General features: G+C 36.2%; 5 protein-coding genes across 6 annotated transcripts in view; 2 read left to right on the top strand and 3 right to left on the bottom strand.

The window, feature by feature from the left end:
• Positions 1-613, bottom strand: part of LOC141760612 (ubiquitin carboxyl-terminal hydrolase CYLD-like) — a 2,262-nt gene extending 1,649 nt beyond the window's left edge. Inside the window, exon 1 of the mRNA XM_074623536.1 lies at positions 1-613. This exon is cut by the window's left edge and continues 65 nt beyond it. The gene's annotated coding sequence lies outside the window, so the exon portion shown is untranslated.
• The window catches only part of LOC141761205 (C-type mannose receptor 2-like), a 16,521-nt gene extending 12,596 nt beyond the window's left edge, over positions 1-3,925 (bottom strand). The window contains exons 1-5 of the mRNA XM_074624537.1: positions 3,770-3,925; positions 2,815-3,648; positions 2,637-2,728; positions 2,216-2,337; positions 33-55 (exon numbers count right to left, since the gene is read on the bottom strand). Of these exons, the coding sequence (XP_074480638.1) occupies positions 33-55; positions 2,216-2,337; positions 2,637-2,728; positions 2,815-3,648; positions 3,770-3,860 (1,162 nt within the window). The 5' untranslated portion in view covers positions 3,861-3,925. The remainder of the gene's footprint in view (positions 1-32; positions 56-2,215; positions 2,338-2,636; positions 2,729-2,814; positions 3,649-3,769) is intronic.
• Positions 3,926-7,404: 3,479 nt separating this feature from the next.
• On the top strand, positions 7,405-8,981 carry LOC141760611 (ubiquitin carboxyl-terminal hydrolase CYLD-like). The gene is made up of 2 exons (XM_074623535.1): positions 7,405-7,642; positions 8,711-8,981. Exons 1-2 carry the CDS (start codon positions 7,531-7,533, stop codon positions 8,893-8,895), a joined length of 297 nt encoding a protein of 98 aa, XP_074479636.1. The 5' UTR covers positions 7,405-7,530; the 3' UTR covers positions 8,896-8,981.
• Positions 8,982-10,720: 1,739 nt separating this feature from the next.
• LOC141761313 (C-type lectin domain-containing protein 38-like) lies at positions 10,721-12,181 on the bottom strand. The gene is made up of 4 exons (XM_074624649.1): positions 11,998-12,181; positions 11,548-11,898; positions 11,370-11,461; positions 10,721-11,150 (listed from the first exon to the last, which is right to left on the bottom strand). Exons 1-4 carry the CDS (start codon positions 12,179-12,181, stop codon positions 11,022-11,024), a joined length of 756 nt encoding a protein of 251 aa, XP_074480750.1. The 3' UTR covers positions 10,721-11,021.
• A 2,502-nt stretch (positions 12,182-14,683) lies between these two features.
• emc4 (ER membrane protein complex subunit 4) lies at positions 14,684-20,490 on the top strand. Of its 2 annotated transcripts, none has more exons than XM_074623496.1 (6): positions 14,684-14,836; positions 15,998-16,148; positions 16,412-16,526; positions 18,143-18,296; positions 18,492-18,652; positions 19,898-20,490. In XM_074623496.1, exons 2-6 carry the CDS (start codon positions 16,039-16,041, stop codon positions 19,931-19,933), a joined length of 576 nt encoding a protein of 191 aa, XP_074479597.1. In that variant the 5' UTR covers positions 14,684-14,836; positions 15,998-16,038; the 3' UTR covers positions 19,934-20,490. The 2 variants fall into 2 exon arrangements, with proteins under 2 accessions (XP_074479597.1, XP_074479598.1); XM_074623497.1 differs by having other exon boundaries at positions 14,691-14,836; positions 16,016-16,148.
• The last annotated feature ends 2,934 nt before the right edge of the window (positions 20,491-23,424 follow it).

Raw genomic sequence — 23,424 nt, 5'->3', positions numbered from 1 at the left:
GAAGCCGATGGGGTAAACGACGTCTCCCTGACCGCCCTGACGGTCGCCACGACTCCTGCAGCACAGAGGCAACACACAGAGTTTAGCTTTCATATGCTTCATCTTTTTAAAATATGGAGCTGTTGCCACCGTCAGTTACTAATCAATGTTAAAGCATTGGATCGACATTGAGAGCTCCTCCTCCTCCTCCTCCTTGTCTCCCTGGAGACGCCATGGCAACCCTGTATCCCTATCTCAGAGACAGAAAGCAGCTACATATAGAAAGATAAAAAACAAAACAGAAATCAGACGTCTTTCCTTTTCGTTCAGCTCTCTACCAGCATCCATGTAGTGGTCATCCTGGGGGTAAAACAATCAAAATATAATATGACACAAAACATAAAAACATCTCAGGAAAAACAAAACATGAGATCTTAAAAGAACAGATTAACAGTAAGATATATGGTTATTCTGTGTGGTGACTGTGTCAAAAGAACCAGTTTGTGCAGCACATATTATAAATCATGTAACTAGCATTTTAGTGACTTTATGTTCCATCATGATGTTTTTATGTTTTATGAAATATTTAGTGAGTTTTTATACCCTGGTCCAGAGAGAAACAACCATCATTTATATTGAAATGTCTCCACATGCATGCAGATATTATTCAGCTAGTTACAAGGTACATTATTGTGCATCCAAAATCACTCCAAATTATAAATAATATATAAATAAGCAATGAACTAAACCTAAACTATAACCTAAATATACAATAAATCTAAATATATTTACCAAATAAAAGTAAGTAAAGGTAAATAAATAAGCATGGTTATATTTCATTAGCCTTAAAATAAAGTATTTTTTTATTACAGTTACATTAAGAGAAAATGCTTTGTATTATGTATCTGAAATGTAACCTTTTATTATTTCTTTTTCAATTATTTGATAGAAGCATTTCTCATTTTTTATTTGTTTATTTATTTATTTATTAAAACAGATTTAGCAAGTAACAAACGTTATATATTTATTGTGTATACTACTTATAAATAAGGCAGGGGGACCAATATTATAAAAGAAAAAGAAAAATAATTGGATAAAAACAAGTGTTGTATTATTATTATAACAGTTATTTTGTTTATACATTCAGCTATAGATTAAATGTATTAGTTGACATAGATAATGAGCTCAGGAATGTTTGACTAATTGTACATTTTGATTTATAAATATGAAATTTGGTCAAATTAATTACATAAAACTAAGAGCAAGAGTCCCTGTCATATTCAGTAAATCCAAGCTATACATTTATTTTTTAAGTAATCAGAATAATACATTAATGTCTTTATTAGGCTTCTGTAAATGATGATTGGTTGGATAAAACATATGAGGCATTAAGATATCTCTTTGATTTTATGGTCAGAAAAAAAGCTTAATAATAAATATATTTCCAATAACACTGGACCAAAAAGGCAGGATGTGTACTTAATATATAATAACTTAATATTAACTTAATAATAACTTGCTGAAACAGTTGGATTGTCAGATATTTTTTTTTATTCTTGAAAAAAAAAAAATTCCAACAGAAGAGGTTAATTGCCATTTTCCTTAAAACCTTTAAGAGCTAAAACAATTTAACGGGACAGCTTAAAAATCAACTGAGGATTCCTATGGAGCAGCGGTCAGCAACCTTTACTATCAAAAGAGACATTTTAGACCAAAAAAAAAAAAAAGATTTGTCTGGAGCCGCAAAACATTTGAGCATTGTGATGAAGATAACATAGCCTATAGTCTAAGTATATAGTGTATAAGTCTAATGCAGTGAGGGCCAAAGAGACAATGTACTACGGAGTATTAGGGCCACATTGAGGGAAAAAAACATCTGGGATTTCCAGAATAAAGTCAGAATATTACGAGAAAAAAAGTCGTAATATTACTAGAATAAAGTCTTACCTTTACGAGAAAAAAAAGAAAATAACACGTAAAATGACTACTTTATAATATTATGTCTTTATTCTGATTATTACGACTTGTTTCTCGTAAATCTTTGACTTTATTATCATAATATTTTGACTTTATTCTTTAAATCTCAGATTTATTTTTTTTCCTCAATGTGGCCCTAATACTCCGTCGTACCGTCGTACCAAGTAGCCCTACATTTTATAGCACATATAATGCATGTTCACCATGGGTTTCTGATAAGCCTATAAGCACAGCTAAAGTTGGGTTTAAATTTCAGAACTCCGTCTTTTTTCTTTCTTTCTTCTGAGAACTTTTCCCTTCCTTGAAGAAGACCTTCCCATCAGGCTGCTCTCTCCATTTCAGGGTGGCTCCCGCTACTTTGGTCTCCAGTCTGTCCTGGAGCTGGGAAACACAAATGGTAGCCATTTCAATAGACATCAACTTTGTTTGTAAACCCAGAGAGGACGTGGATGATTTCTATATTGTATAAAAAATGTGTAAAAAATTGTATTATATAATAAAACAGTCTATAGATAGATAGATAGATAGATAGATAGATAGATAGATAGATAGAGAGATAGATAGATAGATAGATAGATAGATAGATAGATAGATAGATAGATAGATAGAGAGAGAGATAGATAGATAGATAGATAGATAGATAGATAGATAGATAGATAGATAGATAGATAGATAGATGCCTTTTTCAGGATGTCTGCTTTCACAGCAGGGTCATTCAGATCCAGAGAGGAGTCCTCCGGCTTCATCCTCAGCCTTACTACCTGCCTATTTGCTGTTGCAGAATGAACAGAGAAATGAAGCATTAGTTTGCTGTGGTATTACTTTTTTGATACCATAAAAGGACAGTAAATCACTCACCAGGGATGCTGTAGCAGACAAACGGTAATCTCCTTTCACAGTCAACGGCCCTCCATTTTCCTGATCTTTGCAAAGCTGCAACAGCACATACATGTGTCAATGAGCCAAGTGGGTTGTAACCAGAATCCCAGTAGCTGAATTTGTAGTTGCTACCATCAGACCAATTCAAATGGGGATCTCTAAATAGGCCAATCCATGCATAGTCTCCACTCAGCCCCAAACTCTGGATCTCCTGGTTCTCAGTGTCGTTCCTCACAGTGGCCAGGTCTGTGTAGTTCTCCCTGCAGTACCTCTGAGCACTGGACCAACTCATACTTTCATTCACAAAAACAAATTCAGGATCCAGCTGTGTTCCTGCAGTTAGGGTTGGAGGGGGGAGAGGAGGAAATGTCACATACTGAAATTCAAAATAAAACTTTTTCAAGATCAAAACATGCCTCGCTAGATCCTCACCTCTATAACAGATAAATGGATATTCAGCTTTGCAAGAAACATCCCACCACCTTCCATCACCTCTAGTGGCCACACAGAACTCACGACCTGAATGAAAATTTGGTTCATTGTAACTAGTTATCCAGTTCCTGTATCTAGACCCAGTCCCTCTGTAGCCATCAGACCACCTCCAGACGATTGCACTGTACAGACCAATCCAGACTTCAGAGCTGTTGCTGGAAGATGAAACTGTGTTGTTAAGTTGGTTCATTTCTTCAGTGTTTTCAATGCTGGCCAGGTCTGTGTATGTCCGTCTGCAGTAGGAGGCAGCTTCAGTCCAAGTCTTTGAATCATTAACATAGTGGTACTGACGGTGAAGGCATATGGAGGGGATGATCCACCCTATGAGGAAAACACCTTCTCTTAAATATAAAGTGGTTCAAACTATTACAGCTCATAGTATTACAATACTCCACAGTAATAAGCACTGTTAGACATCACAAATATCAGAGAATTCACTGACCTGAGAGACTCAAGACACCCAGCAAGATCCTTTCCATCATCATGCTGACCTGTGGACTGTGTGTCTCAACATGCGACCCCAGCTCTTTCATTACTGTTCGTAGGCAAATCTATGGAAATTCAAGCGCAGCTTCTCTCCGTCACGGACAAAATCCACCGGCCTGTTAATGCAAAAAGAAATGCAAATAAATGTTTTTTTCCAAAACCATCTGGAAAAACTGTCTTCCAAAGAACAACGTCAGACTCATTGATTCAGCCGCTGTTCTTTTCCTGTTTCCAACTTACCATCAACATTGTTATTTTTAAACCGTGACCACAATCGTTCCCTGACCTTAACCATGTGATTATTATGGTAAGCAAGACGACAAAAGTCTCCTAACCTTAACAAAGTGCTTATTTTAACCTTGAACATGATGTTTCCATAAATCTATCCAGCCCCGGTAGCTCACCTGGTAGAGGGGGAGTCCTTATTACAGCAGCCCGGTTCGAATCTGACCTTTGGCCCTTTGCTGCATGCCACCCCTTCTCTCTCCACCTTCAAAACTCTCACTATCAATAAAAAAAAATGCTAAAAAGCACCAAAAACTACTCAAAAAATACAGAAAATGTAAGTAAAAGATTAACAAACTATTTAGATGTACATTTATGCATGCATTTATATATATAAAAAATATAAAACACTGCAATTCATGATTAATTCAGGTACCAGACATACTATGACTTTATTTATGACACACTATGACTTTTTATGTGGTTTCATAGTAAACCAGTCATAGTATAGTATGTCATAGGAAGTGGGCCTAGACCCTAGAAGGCACTGACTCATGTTTTCTCTACTAGAAGGGCACCGTAGAGGTCAGGGCATCGTGTTCACCGAGTCCACCAGTGCCTGGAATGATAAAACAACAAAACAAGCCATTTGGTTATATTCTAATCATGATAATACCCTTCTGTGCATATTGTGGCAGCTGTTTTGCATTGTGCTCTCCTGATGCGTCTGAGGCTGCACTAATTTGTTTTCTGCAGTCACACACCTACACATTCTCTCAAACTCTGTGATGGTAAAACAAAGAGCTGGCCAAATAAGAAAGAGTTTTTTTAGAAGTCATTTACATCTTCTCTGGGCGTATGAATGGTTCTGTGTTGCAGGATAGATTTTAGAGACTTGCGTTTTTTAGGATGTCTGCTTTCATAGCAGGGTCATTCAGATCCACAGAGGAGTCCTCCGGCTTTATCCTCAGTTTTAGTACTTCCAGAGAAATGTACCTCTAGTGGTATCTCTCTATACAGATAGTTTTGGTGTCCAGGTTTTGACTCACCTTTCTCTGATAAGTCTGCATCCAGTCCACAATGAGGGTCAATGGATAATTCACAGAATACGTTTTCTTGGGGAAAGAGTCACCATGAAAACTGTGTTAAGGTGGCGAGGGCTGGAGACTCTGGACATTTGAGTATTGGAGGTGAGTTAACTGGAATTAAGGAGAGAGAGAGACAGGAAATTCCACCAAAAGGGAGACTTTATTTGAGATGACTTTCCCCTTTATCCTCAACAAGTGGAGCCAGACTAGCTGTTTCTCCGTGCTTGCAGTCTGAATGCTAAACTAAGTTAATCACCATCTGGCTCAGGTTACATACTAAACACACAGACATGACAAACATATCAATCTTCTCAACTCTCCCTGACAGAAAAAACAACTAATTAGCTCCTAAAGTGAACTATTACTTTCATTTTACTTTGAGGTGATCGGCACACGGTCTAACCCCCAGTCACTCAACCTTCTTGGAGTGCAAATGCAAATCAGTACTAATAATGATGAAGGGACTGGTGAACACAGTTCAATTCAGAAACAATCATTTGGTATTCAGACCCAGTCCCTCTGTAGCCATCAGACCACCTCCAGACGATTGCACTGTACAGACCAATCCAGACTTCAGAGCTGTGGCCGGAAGATGAAACTGTGTTCTTAAGTTGGTTCATTTCTTCAGTGTTTTCAATGCTGGCCAGGTCTGTGTATGTCCGTCTGCAGTAGGAGGCAGCTTCAGTCCAAGTCTTTAAATCAGCAACATAGTGGTACTGACGGTGAAGGCATATGGAGGGGATGATCCACCCTATGAGGAAAACACCTTCTCTTAAATATAAGGTGGTTCAAACTATTACAGCTCATAGTATTACAATACTCCACAGTAATAAGCACTGTTAGACATCACAAATATCAGAGAATTCACTGACCTGAGAGACTCAAGACACCCAGCAAGATCCTTTCCATCATCATGCTGACCTGTGGACTGTGTGTCTCAACGTGCGACCCCAGATATTTCATTACTGTTCGTAGGCAAATCTATGGAAATTCAAGCACAGCTTTTCTCCGTCACGGACAAAGTCCACCGGCCTGTTAATGCACAAAGCAATGCAATGGATGACTTCATGTAAATGTTTTTTTTTTCCTTTACAATCCTGATTTGAAATTACAGCTTGATGCTGAGTCACAAATGTATGTGGGCAGTTCGATTTGCAATGTAAACTGTCTTCCCAAGAACAACGTCAGAATCAGTAGATTCAGCCGCTGTTCTTTTCCTGTTTCCAACTGACCATCAACATCGTTATTTTTAAACCGTGACCACAATCGTTCCCTGACCTTAACCATGTGATTATTATGGTAAGCAAGACGACAAAAGTCTCCTAACCTTAAAGGGACTGTTTGTAACTTCTTACACGTATAAATCTACCGGGTTGGTTTCCTATGTGCGCTCGCATATGCGCGCTCTCGTGTGGCTGCGCTGTTCAGACTCAGACTCCAACACAAACTACACGGAAGCACCAAAACCAAAAAGCTCTATCTAGTGAAGCCCGTCTTGCAGAACAGTGTTGGCCGCGGTCGTAGTACGCGGGGGAGACTGTAGCTTTGGTCTCCAGGACCGGAGTCTCTGCTCCTCTGCCTGCCTGCCTTCACTCACACACCGTGCTCATTCTCGCTCCACTCTCCCGTGCATGTGTGCTCACTACACACTGCAGAAGAGTTAGTTTAGCTCTGAGAATATCTAGTGGACATTTGTGCAGAAATAACTGCTGCAGCTCCTCCAGACCAACAGAGGTTTCCCGTGTCTTGTGAAGTGATGGGGCTCCGCAGCGAGAAACGTTATCGTCTCCGACCGGGCGACCCAGTATGCAGAAATATTCAAATACACCATTTTAGAATTGGCAAAAAAACAAAACATTTATACTGCTTGCAAAAAACTGATTATCAAAAAGTGGGCATGTCTGTAAAGGGGAGACTCGTGGGTACCCATAGAACCAATTTACATTCACGTATCTTGAGGTCAGAGGTCAAGGGACCATTGCCATGCCGGGTTTTCCTCACCAAAATGTAGCATAACTTTGGAGCGTTAGGCTATATTTGATCCCTCCCTACAAGCTAGCATGATATGGTTATTCTGTTCTTACCAATGGATTTCTTAAGTTTTCTAGTTTCATATGATACCAGTATCTTCACTCTAGCTCTAAAACTGAGCCCGTTACAACCTCTGAAAAAAGTAAAGTTGGCCGAAGGCGCCATTGCCCTCATGGAGTGGAAGAACTTAATGTAAACTACTCTGGTCCTCATTTTCTGTCTCTTGTGTGTCTATTTTTATATATATTTTTTGTATTTCTTTTCTGTTGATCATCAGGTCCACAGTCACAGGAAGCGGGCGTCCCACACCCCGGTGAAAATCACTGTCCCCGAAGGGCCGTGGTCCGGCTCTCTGCACTGCACCCGCCAGAGAATGTCTCTCTTTGCCGTGACGTGCATCGAGACCAGTCATTACGTGAGCTTTGTCAAGCACGGGCCCCTCGCCGCCGACTGGCTGTTTTTTGACAGTATGGCAGACCGGGAAGGTGAGAGATCCTCACTTAGATACATTCTGGTAACAGGATGAAAACACAAAAACAAGCGCTGTTAGGCCTTGTTCATCGATACACTGGTTCATTTTTTTTTATAAACGTGGCTTTTTCTATGCATTTGGGCTTTGTCCACACCCAAACGGCGTTTTAGGTCACTGAAAACTGAGTTTTTTGTAAACTCAGGCCAGGGTGGAGATTTTCAGAAACTCTGTTTTCAATGTAGATTGGGAAAACAGAGTTTTTTGCTTGTAACGTCAGTGTGCATCGTTATTGTGAAGCATCACTAATGAGGCGACATGTCATGCAACGGCGGCATAAATGCATCCATGAACAGTGTACGTGGCCAAATAACCTGCTAACAGGTATGGAGGATGGAACCTGCCAAAAAAATACAAAATAAATGAATATATAAATATCTCGATAAATAGCTAAATATGTCTTTTAAAAGTAGCAAAATAAAATAAAAAATAAAAGTAGTCATTATTTAACTGATAAAATTTGACATAAATGGATATTTCTGTTTTCATTAGATTATTTTTGTTTATTTACCTTTGTATTAATTCCCTTATTTTTTGCTCTTCTGTTTAATTTCCAATTTTATTTATTGATGTATTTATTTTATGATTTTTTTTTATTCATTCATTCATTTTTGCATTTCTTTTTATTTGTGTATTTATTTATTTATAATTTAATTATTTTTGCATTTATTTTCTTAAATAATTTTATATTTATTTTTAAATGTATGTATTCATTTATGTGTTTAAGTATTTATTTATTTATTCATGCATGATTTCCCTTAGCATTTCACCCCCTATTTATTTCCCCAAACTTATTTATCTCTGTATTCATTTCTTAATACATTTATTCATACATTTGTTTTTACATTTCTTCATGCATTTCTGCTTCATTATGCAAATGAGGGGATGTTGCTTCCATGTCGTGTCATTGTGTGGCCTTGACAGCGCATCTATTGTGTAGAACCAAGGACGAAAAACGCTGTTTACAAAAATCCCCATGTGCGTGTGGACTAGTCCTTAAAGCGCTCCCTTATCTCTCCTCCAGGTGGCGAGAACGGCTTCAACATCCCCCAGGTGAAGACGTGTCCAGAGGTGGGCCGCTACCTCAGCCTATCAGAGGAGGAGCTGAGCAGAGTTGACCCCACCTCCCTGCGGGAGTCCGTCCTCCGCCTGCTCTGTGACTCCTACATGTGTCTGTACCACAGCCCCGAGCTCAGCCTGTACAAGTGACACACACACACACACACACACACACACACACACACACACACACACACACACACACACACACACACACACACACACACACACACACACAGATCTGAGCATGGAAAGAGACAATGAACAACTGTAAAATGCATCTTGGGTGATGTTAGCCTCAGTTTGTGCCTCCAATTTTCCCAATAATAAATACCCGGTGTTTCCTTACTCTAGTTCCTAATCCAAGCAAAGATAACTACATGGTCAAACTAGGCTCTATACAGTTTTGACCTGTATATATATATATAATAGCATTGCCTTAAACTGACTGTAAAGATTGCATACAGATGTTTAAACTTTTGTATTGCTTACGGGTTGTTCAGTATAATAGAAACAATGAGGACGATGTCCTGACAAATAAATGCTTTGATACTCTTCTAGTTTGTTTATATTTCTCTTTTTTATTGAAATGTCTCCACATGCATGCAGATATTATTCAGCTAGTTACAAGGTACATTATTGTGCATTCAAAATCACTCCAAATTATAAATAATATATAAATAAGCAATGAATTAAACCTAAACTTTAACCTAAATATACAATAAATCTAAAAATATTTACCAAATAAAAGTAAGTAAAGGTAAATAAATAAGCATGGTTGTTTTTCATTAGCCTTAAAATAAAGTATTTTTTTATTACAGTTACATTAAGAGAAAATGTTTTGTATTGTGTATCTAAAATGTAACCTTTTATTATTTCTTTTTAAATTATTTGATAGAAGCATTTCTCCTTTTTTATTTATTTTTTTATTTTTTTATTTAAACTTTTATTGTTTCTTTTTAAATTATGTGATAGCTCCTTTTTTATTTATTTATTTATTAAAACAGATATAGCAAGTAACAAACCTTATATATTTCTTTTGTATAAAATTTATAAATAAGGCAGGGGGACCAATATTATAAAAGAAAAGAAAAATAATTTGATAAAAACAAGTGTTGTATTATTATTACAACAGTTATTTTGTTTATACATTCAGCTATAGATTAAATGTATTAGTTGACATAGATAATCAGCTCAGGAATGTTTGACTAATTGTACATTTTGATTTATAAATATGAAATTTGGTCAAATTAATTACATAAAACTAAGAGCAAGAGTCCCTGTCATATTCAGTAAATCCAAGCTATACATTTATTTTTTAAAGTAATCAAAATTCACAGTAGATATGTTGTTTGAGCTTCTCACAAAAACTACAGCTTACTTTAATGTCTTTATTAGGCTTCTGTAAATGATGATTGGTTGGATAAAACATAAGAGGCATTAAGATATCTCTTTGATTTTATGGTCAGAAAAAAAGCTTAATAATAAATATATTTCCAATAACACTGGACCAAAAAGGCAGGATGTGTACTTAATATATAATAACTTAATAATAACTTGCTGAAACAGTTGGATTGTCAGATATTTTTTTTTATTCTTGAAAAAAAAAAAAATCCAACAAAAGAGATTAATTGCCATTTTCCTTAAAACCTTTAAGAGCTAAAACAATTTAAGGGGACAGCTTAAAAAACAAATGAGGATTCCTATGGAGCAGCGGTCAGCAAAAAAAGGGTTTGTCTGGAGCCGCAAAACATTTGAGCATTGTGATGAAGATAACACAGCCTATAGTCTAAGTATATAGTATATAAGTCTAATGCAGTGAGGGCCAAAGAGACAATGTACTACGGAGTATTAGGGTCACATTGAGGGAAAAAACATCTGAGATTTCCAGAATAAAGTCAGAACATTACGAGAAAAAAAGTTGTAATATTACGAGAATAAAGTCATAATTTTGCGAGAAAAAAAAGTTGTAATATTACTAGAATAAAGTCTTACCTTTACGAGAAAAAAAGAAAATAACACGTAAAATGACTACTTTATAATATTATGTCTTTATTCTGATTATTACGACTTTTTTCTCGTAAATCTTTGACTTTATTATCATAATATTATGACTTTATTTTTGAAATCTCAGATTTTTTTTTCTTCCTTAATGTGGCACTAATACTCCGTCGTACCGTCGTACCAAGTAGCCCTACATTTTATAGCACATATAATGCATGTTCACCATGGGTTTCTGATAAGCCTATAAGCACAGCTAAAGTTGGGTTTAAATTTCAGAACTCCGTCTTTTTTCTTTCTTTCTTCTGAGAGCTTTTCCCTTCCTTGAAGAAGACCTTCCCATCAGGCTGCTCTCTCCATTTCAGGGTGGCTCCCGCTACTTTGGTCTCCAGTCTGTCCTGGAGCTGGGAAACACAAATGGTAGCCATTTCAATAGACATCAACTTTGTTTGGAAACCCAGAGAGGACGTGGATGATTTCTATATTGTATAAAAAATGTGTAAAAAATTGTATTGTATAATAAAACAGTCTATAGATAGATAGATAGATAGATAGATAGATAGATAGATAGATAGATAGATAGATAGATAGATAGATAGATAGATAGATAGATAGATACGTGCCTTTTTCAGGATGTCTGCTTTCACAGCAGGGTCATTCAGATCCAGAGAGGAGTCCTCCGGCTTCATCCTCAGCCTTACTACCTGCCTCTTTACTGTTGCAGAATGAACAGAGAAATGAAACATTAGTTTGCTGTGGTATTACTTTTTTGATACCATAAAAGGACAGTAAATCACTCACCAGGGAGGCTGTAGCAGACAAACGGTAATCTCTTTTCACAGGACACTGCCCTCCATTTTCCTGAACTTTGCAAATCTACAACAGCACATACATGTGTCAATGAGCCAAGTGGGTGTGAGTAAGCCCAGTAGCTGAATTTGTAGTTGCTACCATCAGACCAATTCAAATTGGGATCTCTAAATAGGCCAATCCATGCCCACTCTCCAATCGTCACCAAACTCTGGATCTCGTGGTTCTCAGTGTCGTTCCTCACAGTGGCCAGGTCTATGTAGTTCTCCCTGCAGTACCTCTGAGCACTGGACCAACTCATTGTTATATTCACAAAAACAAATTCAGGATCCAGCTTTGTTCCTGCAGTTAGGGTTGGAGGGGGGAGAGGAGGAAATGTCACATATTGAAATTCAAAATAAAACTTTTTCAAGATCAAAACATGCCTCGCTAGATCCTCACCTCTGTAACAGATAAATGGAATTTCACGATTGCTAGAATCATCCAGCCACACTCCAACATTATGAGTGGCCACAAAGAACTCATTACCATAAGCAAAATTTGGTTCTGTGGGATCAGTTCTCCAGTTCCTGTATTCAGACCCAGTCCCTCTGTAGCCATCAGACCACTTCCAGACGATTGCCATGTACAGACCAATCCAGACTTCAGAGCTGTTGCTGGAAGATGAAAGTGTGTTCTTAAGTTGGTTCATTTCTTCAGTGTTTTCAATGCTGGCCAGGTCTGTGTATGTCCATGTCCGTCTGCAGTAGGAGGCAGCTTCAGTCCAAGTCTTTGGATCAGCAACATAGTGGTACTGACGGTGAAGGCATATGGAGGGGATGATCCACCCTATGAGGAAAACACCTTCTCTTAAATATAAGGTGGTTCAAACTATTACAGCTCATAGTATTACAATACTCCACAGTAATAAGCACTGTTAGACATCACAAATATCAGAGAATTCACTGACCTGAGAGACTCAAGACACCCAGCAAGATCCTTTCCATCATCATGCTGACCTGTGGACTGTGTGTCTCAACATGCGACCCCAGCTCTTTCATTACTATTCATAGGCAAATCTATGGAAATTCAAGCACAGCTTCTCTTTGTCTTCCAAAGAACAACGTCAGAATCAGTAGATTCAGCCGCTGTTTTTTTCCTGTTTCCAACTTACCGTCAACATTGTTATTTTTAAACCGTGACCACAATCGTTCCCTGACCTTAACCATCTGGTTATTATGGTAAGCAAGACGACAAAAGTCTCCTAACCTTAACAAAGTGCTTATTTTAATCCTAAACATGATGTTTCCATAAATCTATCCAGCCCCGGTAGCTCACCTGGTAGAGGGGGATTCCTTATCACAGCAGCCCGGTTCGAATCTGACCTGCGGCCCTTTGCTGCATGCCACCCCCTCTCTCTCCACCTTCAAAACTCTCACTGTCAATATCAATAAAAAAAAGGCGAAAAAGCCCCAAAAACTATTAAAAAAATACAGAAAGTGTAAGTAAATGATTAACAAACTATTTAGATGTACATTTATGCATGCATTTATACATATAAAAAATGGTTAGTGACATTTTATAAACACTTAACACTGCAATTCATGATTAATTCAGGTACCAGACATACCATGACTTTATTTATGACACACTATGACTTTTTATGTGGTTTCACAGTAAACCAGTCATAGTATAGTATGTCATAGGAAGTGGGCCTAGACCCTAGAAGGCACTGACTCATGTTTTCTCTACTGGAAGGGCACCCTGGACGGCATCGCATTACATTTTCTTCAATGGAAAGGCAGCCTTAAAGGCACTGCAGCACACCTTCAAAGGGCACCGTAGAGGTCAGGGCATCGTGTTCACCGAGTCCACCAGTGCCTGGAATGATAAAACAACAAAACAAGCCATTTGGTTATATTCTAATCATGATAATACCCTTCTGTGCATATTGTGGCAGCTGTTTTGCATTGTGCTCTGATGCTGATTCGTCTGAGGCTGCACAAATTTGTTTTTACTGTCACACACCTACACATTCTCTCAAACTCTGTGATGGTAAAACAAAGAGTTGGCCAAATAAGAAAGAGTTTTTTAGAAGTCATTTACATCTTCTCTGGGCGTATGAATGGTTCTGTGTTGCAGGATAGATTTTAGAGACTTGTGTTTTTTAGGATGTCTGCTTTCATAGCAGGGTCATTCAGATCCACAGAGGAGTCCTCCGGCTTTATCCTCAGTTTTAGTACTTAAAGAGAAATGTACCTCTAGTGGTATCTCTCTATACAGATAGTTTTGGTGTCCAGGTTTTGACTCACCTGTCTCTGATACGTCTGCATCCAGTCCACAATGAGGGTGAATGGATAATTCACAGAATACGTTTTCTTGGGGAAAGAGTCACTATGAAAACTGTGTTAAGGTGGCGAGGGCTGGAGACTCTGGACATTTGAGTATTGGACGTGAGGTAACTGGAATTAAGGAGAGAGAGACAGGAAATTCCACCAAAAATGAGACTTTATTTGAGATGACTTTCCCCTTTATCCTCAACAAGTGGTGTATTTTTGAAGACACACTTGATGAAGGCTGAGGATCAGATATGGCTGGTAGCAGGGCAAACAGAGACATGCTCTTCTCCTCACCTCTGTAATGGAAATTCCATTAATATTCCGAGATGAGTCCTAACGAACGTTGAAATAAGGATCTCGAAGAGATGAAATGTCTTTGTTGTATTTTATTCTTGCAAGAAGAGGCACTGGTTATACAGAGTCACACAAAGTCTGCAGAAGAGTGCACTGCAGGAGATTATTACACTGTGACTATATAGAAACAGTGCACTTTCATAGACTAAGCTACTGGAGTTACCCTGCACTATACTCATTTTTAACAGTCTCTTCTGCACTATATTCACTTTTAACAGTTTTCTTTATCGCCTTGTATTTTTATATCTGGTATATTTTTTTGTACTTTGCACTACTAATTTTATTACTGCCTTTTTACTAACATGTTTTGCACTATGGAACTGTGATGCTGGAAACTTGAATTTCCCTCAGGATCAATAAAGTTACTATCTATCTATCTAATTAATAGTTCTCCTGAAGTGCCACTAGAGGGCAGGAACTGACGTAATATCCGGTTACGCCAGCGTAGCTGCGTCATCATTGCGTGCCCCGGAAACAGCTATCACGACGAAGGGTCAATATATTCTTCAAGCGCAGCAACAAGCTACATTTCTGCTCATTTCATCAACAAATAACGATAAATAACGACAAAATAAAGCAGGCAGCAGTCGTTTGGATGTTCCTATAAGGTAAGTTTGATGTTAAAGTCACGATGTGTTGGCTTATTTTGAGATATAACGTCATGTTTGTGCAAAACAGCGACGTCAAAGTGATGGTAACATCCTCATCTGCATCGTGTTGGGTCCTTTTAATGTTGACATTTTCTGTTTGAATTGTCGTGATAACATTGATTTAACTCTTACAGGAGAAAGAGTGTGATGTTGATCCTTTCTGCAATCAAATCAGCTTTATTAGGAATCAATATGTTTTGCTAATAACAGCCTTCCTTTGGCTTTTTATAATAATAATAATAATAATAAACTGTATTTGTATAGCACCTTTCCAAACATAGTTACAAAGTGCTTTACATAAGTTAAAATAGTGCAAACATCAAGATAAAAATAATACATAATAAAAACATATTCCAAAATAAAAAATGTACAATAATAATAATATGTAGTTTGTTATTTCATATCTTTTTTACATTTAGTTCAATAATTGTTTTAGACACATTGTCACTGTGCTAATGAAAAGATAATACAATTAAAAAAAAGAGATAGTGCAATGTAAATATAAAAAATAATACAATATAAAATATAAAAATACAATATGTATATTGATGAGATTACAGTCAGTTATATAATTATTGCACAGCATCATATAATTATTGCACAGAGTGATCAGCATATGTTATTGCACATATCCGTAACAGTAGAAGCCATTCTTTTAACAGTGCTGTTGCAAGATGCAAAACAATTGAATAGTTTCCAAAATAACTGTCACAAAGATATTAAATAAATTAAGTGTATCATGTCATTTCAACCATAAATAAATACTACTGGACTGTTGTTTCTCTCTGGACCAGGGTATAAAAACTCACTAAATATTTCATAAAACATCAAGATGGAACATAAAGTCACTAAAATGCTAGTTACACGATTTATCATATGTGCTGCACAAACTGGTCCTTTTGACACTGTCACCACACAGAATAACCATATATCTTACTGTTAAGCTGTTTTTTTAAGATCTCATGTTTAGTTTTTCCTGAGATGTTTTTTATGTTTTGTGTCATACTATATTTTGATTGTTTTACCCCCAGGATGACCACTACGTGGATGCTGGTAGAGAGCTGAACGAAAAGGAAAGACGTCTGATTTCTGTTTTGTTTTTTATCTTTCTATATGTAGCTGCTTTCTGTCTCTGAGATCCAGCATTGAAGCGGGTTGCCATGGCGTCTCCAGGGGGACAAGGAGGAGGAGGAGGAGCTCTGTCGACGAGAGGAGGCAGCGGGGCCAGGAGGATGAAGTGGGCTCTGGAGCTGAGCATGGGCAACACCAGGTGAACGAAACACGTCTATCAAATAGTAGGACTAACCTCAATCTGTAAAGCTGTAAATCTAAAGAGACACTTAAATCTGTGGGAAACTCTACTCATCCCTGTGGCCTGGTGGTCTAAGGGTATATCACCAGTCGTAATATCCTCATTTCAATTTCGATTCAATGCTTTAACATTGATTAGTAACTGACGGTGGCAACAGCTCCATATTATAAAAAGATGAAGCATATGAAAGCTAAACTCTGTGTGTTGCCTCTGTGCTGCAGGAGTCGTGGCGACCGTCAGGGCGGTCAGGGAGACGTCGTTTACCCCATCGGCTTCTCTGAGAAACCCGTCCCCGACACCAGCATCCAGGAGACGGACAAGAACCTGGTGGAGAAGGTGAGCTGGGAGGAGAACCTTTACTTTCTTTCTCTTCTTCGGATATTGAGGTTGTTCTTTCTTTTGCCAGTGTTTTCTCTTCTCAGGGTGTGTGTTATGTTTTTTGAACACCTCCTGCTGATTTGTTAAGTCAGGCTTCATTAAGCTTTATGTCTTCTATAAATATATATAAGTAAATTTGTAAACAAATGACAAACACAAATAAAAGCAAAGAAAAGTAAATGAAATACCACAAACGTTGACATGGTGAAAGTTACTACATAATATCTGGGGAAATAATAATAATAATGATGATAATTTGCACTTTTCAAAACAAAGTTGCAAAGTGCTTTACAGTAAAAAAAATAATAAAAAGTAAATTAAATCCAGAACATAAGATATAAAACAAGATACTAATCTCGTTTTAGTTGTTTTGTAGACGGGGTTATTATAGTAAACTAGAACGAAAATAAACAGCGAAAAATATTTTTAGTAAACTGAAACTAAATATTAACTAAATTCTTTAAGTAAAACTAAGCTGAAACGATATTGCCCGGGTAAAAAACTAATAAAAATAAAATAAAAATGAACGTAAATTCATTTTAGTTTTAGTTTTTTTAGCTATAATATATCACTACCGAAAAAAGGAGACGGCATGAATTTCCATCAACTCTCGTGACGTTGAACCCCTCGGACTTGACCTTCCAGGTGATGGCGCTATGTCGCAATTGTGTCACTAATATAGAGCGAAGATTAGACATTATGGCCATTCCTACACAGTTCACTAACCATGTATTTTGTATGTATATGTAGCTACATACTTCTGAGACATTATAGCTGGCCCTAACAAAAAGTACAACTGATGTAACCTAAAACTATATATTTAAAGAAAACTAAACCTTTCTGAAAAACTGAAACTAAACTAAAACTAGCAAACGCACTCTGAAAATGAACTAAAACTAAACCAAAATGAAATCGAAAAGTCAGAACTGAAATAAAATAGAAACTAATTGAAAATTCAAAACTATTACAACCTTGTTTGTAGGTTGAAAATGTTCCTGGATAAGACTTTTTGCACTTTTTCATATGTAGACAACGTGTTTTAGAATATATGCTTACTCTCTGCTTAGTGTCTGGGCCCCTATTCTCAAGCTTCATATGGTTTATCAGGGTGTCCCATCTCACATATCTCCATTATGTCTTATGATTGTATTTGTAGCTTAACTGTGTTGTGAATAAACTGAAACTTAGAATGATGATACCATCAAAAGCCTTAGGATAAAAGTGAGTTTTAACCAGAGGGCTACCTCCGGTTCTGAAAAGTGAAGCCAATGCTAAAATGCCTTAAACTTAAACTGCCAAACTTCAAAACGACAGGCCACAAACCAATGGGTGACGTCCCGGTGACTACGTCCACTTCTTATATACAGTCTATGGTTTTAAGAAGAGATTTAAACATAAAAAAAGCAAAGAAAATTACGGGCCATTTGTGGTGTTTTTGGCGTGATGATCGTCGCAAAGAAAGCAGTTTAGAATAATCATCCATACAGGAGTGTAACATGTGAGAGAAGATCAAATGTTGGGCCAGAAATAAATATAAAAATGCTGAGTATGTGCCTCTGACTCTTGTCGTGCAGCGCTGTTGGGACGTGGCTCTCGGGCCCCTGAAACAGATCCCCATGAACCTGTTCATCATGTACATGTCGGGCAACACCATCTCCATCTTCCCCATCATGATGGTGTGCATGATGGCCTGGAGGCCCATACAGGCGCTCATGTCCATGTCTGCCAGTGAGTATCCAGCATCCACAAAGCCGAATATGGAAATCCTACTTTGTATTTCACCCAGTGTTTTTTTTTCTTTGTTTCCTCGTCCTCATCAGAGACCGTTGTAGAACCAGTTTTTAGAGTCAGGTCACATCAGGTTCATTTGTGTGTCGGAGCTTTCTGCCATTTCACTGGTTCATTTGTTCTCTTATGTCTCAGCCTTCAAGCTGCTGGAGAGCTCCAGTCAGCAGTGGCTCCAGGGCCTCGTCTATCTGGTTGGTAACCTCCTGGGCTCGGCGTTGGCCATCTACAAGTGTCAGTCGATGGGTCTGCTGCCAACACACTCCTCTGATTGGCTGGCTTTCATAGGACCGCCGCAGGTAAATGCCACTAAATGTCTTTTTAGAGTGTTGCAGACTGTCTTTATGTACTTAGTTTTACTTTGTTGGTTCTTCAATTTTTGATCCACTACCTCTAAATGAATCAAGCTTTTCAAGTTTAGGGGTTTTGACTCATCTCTGATCCTCATAAATCCTCGCTGCAGTTCACTTCTAAGGCCAGTAGAGGGCAGAAAGAGCCCATTTTGTCATTCCAGTAATGAATCTGAAATAGTTTATTGATCCCCGGGGAGAATTTGGGACGTTACAGTTGGTCTTATATAAAAGCATAAAGAAATACAAGAAAAAATAAAAATAATAGAGTATGTAACATGTCAAATTATGTATACAATGCTATATATATACAGTATATAACACACTAATATGTAGAGAAATATAAATAAAAAATAAAAATATGGATAAGAAATGAGAAATTTAAGAAATATGTGCATCAAACGTACAATATATAACCACAGTGTAAATAAATAAGTAAAAGAAATGCTCGATCTATTAAGTGTGTTACATATAAATGCAAGAATAGTATAAATAAGCATATATCTTGAAATGTAACATATAAATGCAGTGTTAATGACCGAGTATTGCACAGTTGAAGTCATTGTACAGTTTAATCAGTATTGCACATAAGAATAATAAGTAATTATGGGGTAGTAGCTGCTCAATCACAGTAACAGATCATTTAAACATGACAGTATAATGCAATCCGGGGTGTTTTTTGGCTGATTTATAGATCACGCACTAATGAGTAGTATTTCTGTCAGGACAAATATTTTTGCTGTAACTAATTCTAATAAGAACAAAGACTTTTTTTTATTATTATTCATCCTTTATTTTGATTTTTCTAAGGCAACATGCAACAAAATATAATAATAGAATGAGTAATAAATTTAAAAATGAATTAAAAATACAAAAGCCAATAAGTGTAAAGAAATGAATGGATGAAAGAAATAATAAAAATTAAAAAAATATATAGAATGTCTACAATGAAAAAACTTGTCCTGTTGCAGTCAAGTTCCATTATAAACAATATTATGAATTGTCAATCCAATCGTCCACTTAAAGGTATAGTTTGGGTGTTTTGAAGTGGGGTTGTGTGAGGTACTTATCCATAGTCGGTGTATTATCGACAGTAGATGTCGGTCGGCACGCCCCCAGTTTTCTTTCCCTTATTTATTTCTAGTAATTCCCAAACACAGATTTGATTTAACTATTTTTGTTTCTTCTCAACAGAGGATGGAGATCATGGGCGGAGGCATGGTGTTGTGAAGAGGACGGAGCGTGCACATACCAGATTCAGATATTTACAGAGGTTTATATAACTGTATATTCTCCACGACAGATTCGGTTACAAGACGTTTGATAAATCGGCAGCAGGACGTGCGGCGCAGCTCTCAGTTACTCCATCCTGCTGCTCTGCTTCATGTCTCTGTTCTTTGTTTTTCATCTTTTTAATAAAGGTTTAAGAGCCAGCAGATCATCATGTTGAACTACTGTATTTTTCTTTCCAGTTGAAATAACAATAGGATGTTATTTATGAGGTTATTTTCCAGTATACAGAATTATACCCAGTTTTAAAACAGAACTTAAATGGAGGTCACAGTCTGTAAAACAAGTCTTATTAGGTTTTAATCCAGTAGAGTAGTTTTTTATTTCTTCTTTTTTTCCATTCTTTTCTTTCTCAGTTTGTAGTGACACACGTGATTTCAGCATGCTAGCCAGCAACATTTACTAACCTGTTTTAATTTATTAGTCTGTTTAATTTATACTGATTTGCTACATGAAAATGTTCTATAAAATAAATAAATCATTATTGGCTGAAATAACATGTTTTCAACTGTGTCAATAAATGTGTACAGGGATGTGCGGACAAGTTGTGGTTATTTTTTTAGCCACAGGCAGTTTGTTTTCTTTAAGACTGGGTGTTAAAAAGTGGAATCCAAACAACTTTAGGCAAAACTAAACCAGTTTTGGTGTAAACTACTGTATGTTACCGTTTAAATGATCAGCCTAAGTCAACATGCATCTACGGTAGAGACTCTCCAGCAACATCGATTGAGCAATCATTAACTTGTTGGCTCAAGAAAACCGCAAGAAAATCAGGTTTGATATCTCAAGATCACCTGATTAAACAACTCAAGTATGGTTGTGCAATTTGACAACATACGCATTGATTTGAACATTTTCTTACTGTTCATAGCTAAATTCAGTTAGCTGTGCATCAATGCAAGGAAGCATTAACTTACTTAGTCCTTGTGTGGTTTCTTTTTGTATTTTTTTAGGTATTTAATTTGCTGGATTAGCCACAAATATACATTTCTACCTGCTTATTTTATATATAAACTTTCTCAATACATTTTCTGGAAAAAAAGATGATATATATATTGATATTAAAATATGGAATTCAATTTAAGAATTTTATCCATATTTTTTTGTATTTTTATCCTCTAATTTCAGGATACGTATGACTGAAGGAGTGCTACAAATGTGCACTGTGTTTTTCGAGAAAATAAAAAAAATGTCTTTCTTTTCTTTTCACTGGAAAAAAAGCAATTCTAAAAATAAGTAAAAATAAATAAATGAATTTATTATTAAATAAATAAATACAAGATGTTTTTTTTTCTGGTAATAAGTTTTAAAAAAAAAAGATATTTTGGCCTTTCAAGATAAAAAACGATCTTGAAATTAGCTCATTTTGAGCTATATTTTATTGATATTAGGAAGAGTTGTGTGTCATAATAAGCCTGTAATACCTTAAATGTTACTTGTTAGGTGATTGTGTCTTGTATTAAGTGTTATGAGATATTCTGACTATAGACTAATATACTTTGTAAGAGTTTATGCTTGCTTGTGAGTTTTGTGTATATAGATATTTTTGTGTTACGTGTTCTTTGTTTGTTAACTTTATCTGGAAATAAAATAAAAAATTATGAGCAACCACAGTTGCACAGAGAAGTCCTACAAAAGCAAAACGATGCACCTGTTGTCAAAACAGAATCCATTTAGTTAAAGTGTGCCAACTTGCATTGACAACATGGCAACCTATAAGGCTACAGCCCGTCCTTAATGTTCTTCTTTGTGGGTGGGTGTGTTTGGTATCAGCAGCAACACCCTGCAGGAGAACAAAGGCAGTCAGGTAGGGCAGAGGCAAAACTTGAGAGGCGAGTAGCACAGAGCTTGTGCAGCTTTTCTTACAGTCGTGCATGAAAAGGTATGAAAGTTGGACATTTATTTACACTTTGATTGTCCAACACCCCTAAACATGTTAGATCAGACCAAGGTATGAGTCCTTCCTTGGCACTTTAAAGGTCATTTTTATGTCAGCATTTTTGAATGCTGGTAGTTGAGTTGCAGAGTGTTGCATATTAATACATAATCCACAGAAGTTACAAGAATATTTAATATCCAACCTAAATCTCTGTATTCAGTACTGTTTGTAATGTATGCAGTGATTTCTTAAAACACTTCTCCAAAGAGCGCCACCCATAAATCTCACTATTGAAAGGGTAACACCATCTATAATATCATGAAGTATTGGTGCTTATTTACTGTGTGCCTGCAGGTCTTTGTAAATAAAAAAAGCTCTCATATATATATATACATATAATCTGTGTTATAAAGGTTTATGTCAGTTGATGAAAGATTAATAAAACTGAAATTTGTGTGTAAGAAAAATGTTGCATTTTGCAAAAAATATATATAATATATAAAGTATATATTATAAATAGAAAATATGTATTTGCTTGACCTATAAACACAGTAAACTATTGCTAACTGATGGATTTTTGTTTGGTATCTGCTTTAATTTTGCTATAAGAGTTTTGGGAATAAATGCAATACTAATTTTTAAAAAATAGATATATTTTAATACCTTACATGCTGTGCATAATAGCTGTAGTCAGATTTAACAGTAGAAAAGATAAAAAATAGAAATACCAAAGACAAAATATGAGATCGAATATTAAAATATCATAATTATTATAAAGATTTTGATGCATACTTTTGTCTGATTTAATTCTGAATTAGTGTATCACATTGATGGAATATAACTAAGTACATTTACTCAAGTACTTAAGTAATTTTGAGGTACTTTTGCTATTATGCTACTTTTTTACTCCACTACATTTATTTGACAGCTTTAGTTACTTTGCAGTTTCAGATTATTAATAAAAAAAATCAATAATCAGAATAACTAATTAATTGTTATATATTGTTATAGATTAAATTACACAGCAGTATATAAAGTAGCTGAAACTAGACCCATCATTACCAACTGCAACATTAGTGATGATTTTAATACATCACAATACAGTAATATAAATAATATATAATATATTTGTTTTAATATATTTCCCAAAACATATATTATATATTACTTATATTAATACAGTAATATAAATAATATCTAATATATTTTGGGGGAAATAAGCCATTTTACATAATGAGTTTGGTACTTTAAGTACATTTTCATGCTAATACTTTTAAATGCAGGACTTTTACTTGTAACAGATGATTTTTTTGACACTGTTATTGCCATTATCTGAATGCTTCTATCAGAATTTTCACTTAAGTGAGTCGAATTTTGACGAAACCTCCTTAACTTATCTCATAATTCTTCACTTAACATCTCATATTTTGGATTTACCATTATTATATTCATTTTTTGAAGTCAACATTTCATCAATTGGACTTTTATACACACTTCGGCTGCCCTAAAAAGTGTTGTTTATAATGTTTTTATAGTTTCAGGGACTAAATCT

The sequence above is a fragment of the Sebastes fasciatus genome, chromosome 22, assembly GCF_043250625.1.
Source record: "Sebastes fasciatus isolate fSebFas1 chromosome 22, fSebFas1.pri, whole genome shotgun sequence".
In the NCBI taxonomy this organism is placed as follows: domain Eukaryota; kingdom Metazoa; phylum Chordata; class Actinopteri; order Perciformes; family Sebastidae; genus Sebastes; species Sebastes fasciatus.
The sequence above is the reverse complement of the archived record's forward strand: the minus strand, read 5'-3'. Positions and strand labels throughout refer to the sequence as shown.

Excerpts from the sequence above, each read along its gene's own strand:
- LOC141761313 (XM_074624649.1), bottom strand. The coding sequence starts at position 12,181 with ATGGCAATCGTCTGGAAGTGGTCTGATGGCTACAGAGGGACTGGGTCT. Across the intron at positions 11,899-11,997 it reads TCCATTTATCTGTTACAGAG|GAACAAAGCTGGATCCTGAA; the intron begins GTGAGGATCTAG and ends CCCTAACTGCAG. Across the intron at positions 11,151-11,369 it reads AAGCAGACATCCTGAAAAAG|CTCCAGGACAGACTGGAGAC; the intron begins GCACGTATCTAT and ends TGTGTTTCCCAG.
- LOC141760611 (XM_074623535.1), top strand. The coding sequence starts at position 7,531 with ATGTCTCTCTTTGCCGTGACGTGCATCGAGACCAGTCATTACGTGAGC. Across the intron at positions 7,643-8,710 it reads CAGTATGGCAGACCGGGAAG|GTGGCGAGAACGGCTTCAAC; the intron begins GTGAGAGATCCT and ends TCTCTCCTCCAG.
- emc4 (XM_074623496.1), top strand. The coding sequence starts at position 16,039 with ATGGCGTCTCCAGGGGGACAAGGAGGAGGAGGAGGAGCTCTGTCGACG. Across the intron at positions 16,527-18,142 it reads ACAAGAACCTGGTGGAGAAG|CGCTGTTGGGACGTGGCTCT; the intron begins GTGAGCTGGGAG and ends CTTGTCGTGCAG. Across the intron at positions 18,653-19,897 it reads CTTTCATAGGACCGCCGCAG|AGGATGGAGATCATGGGCGG; the intron begins GTAAATGCCACT and ends TCTTCTCAACAG.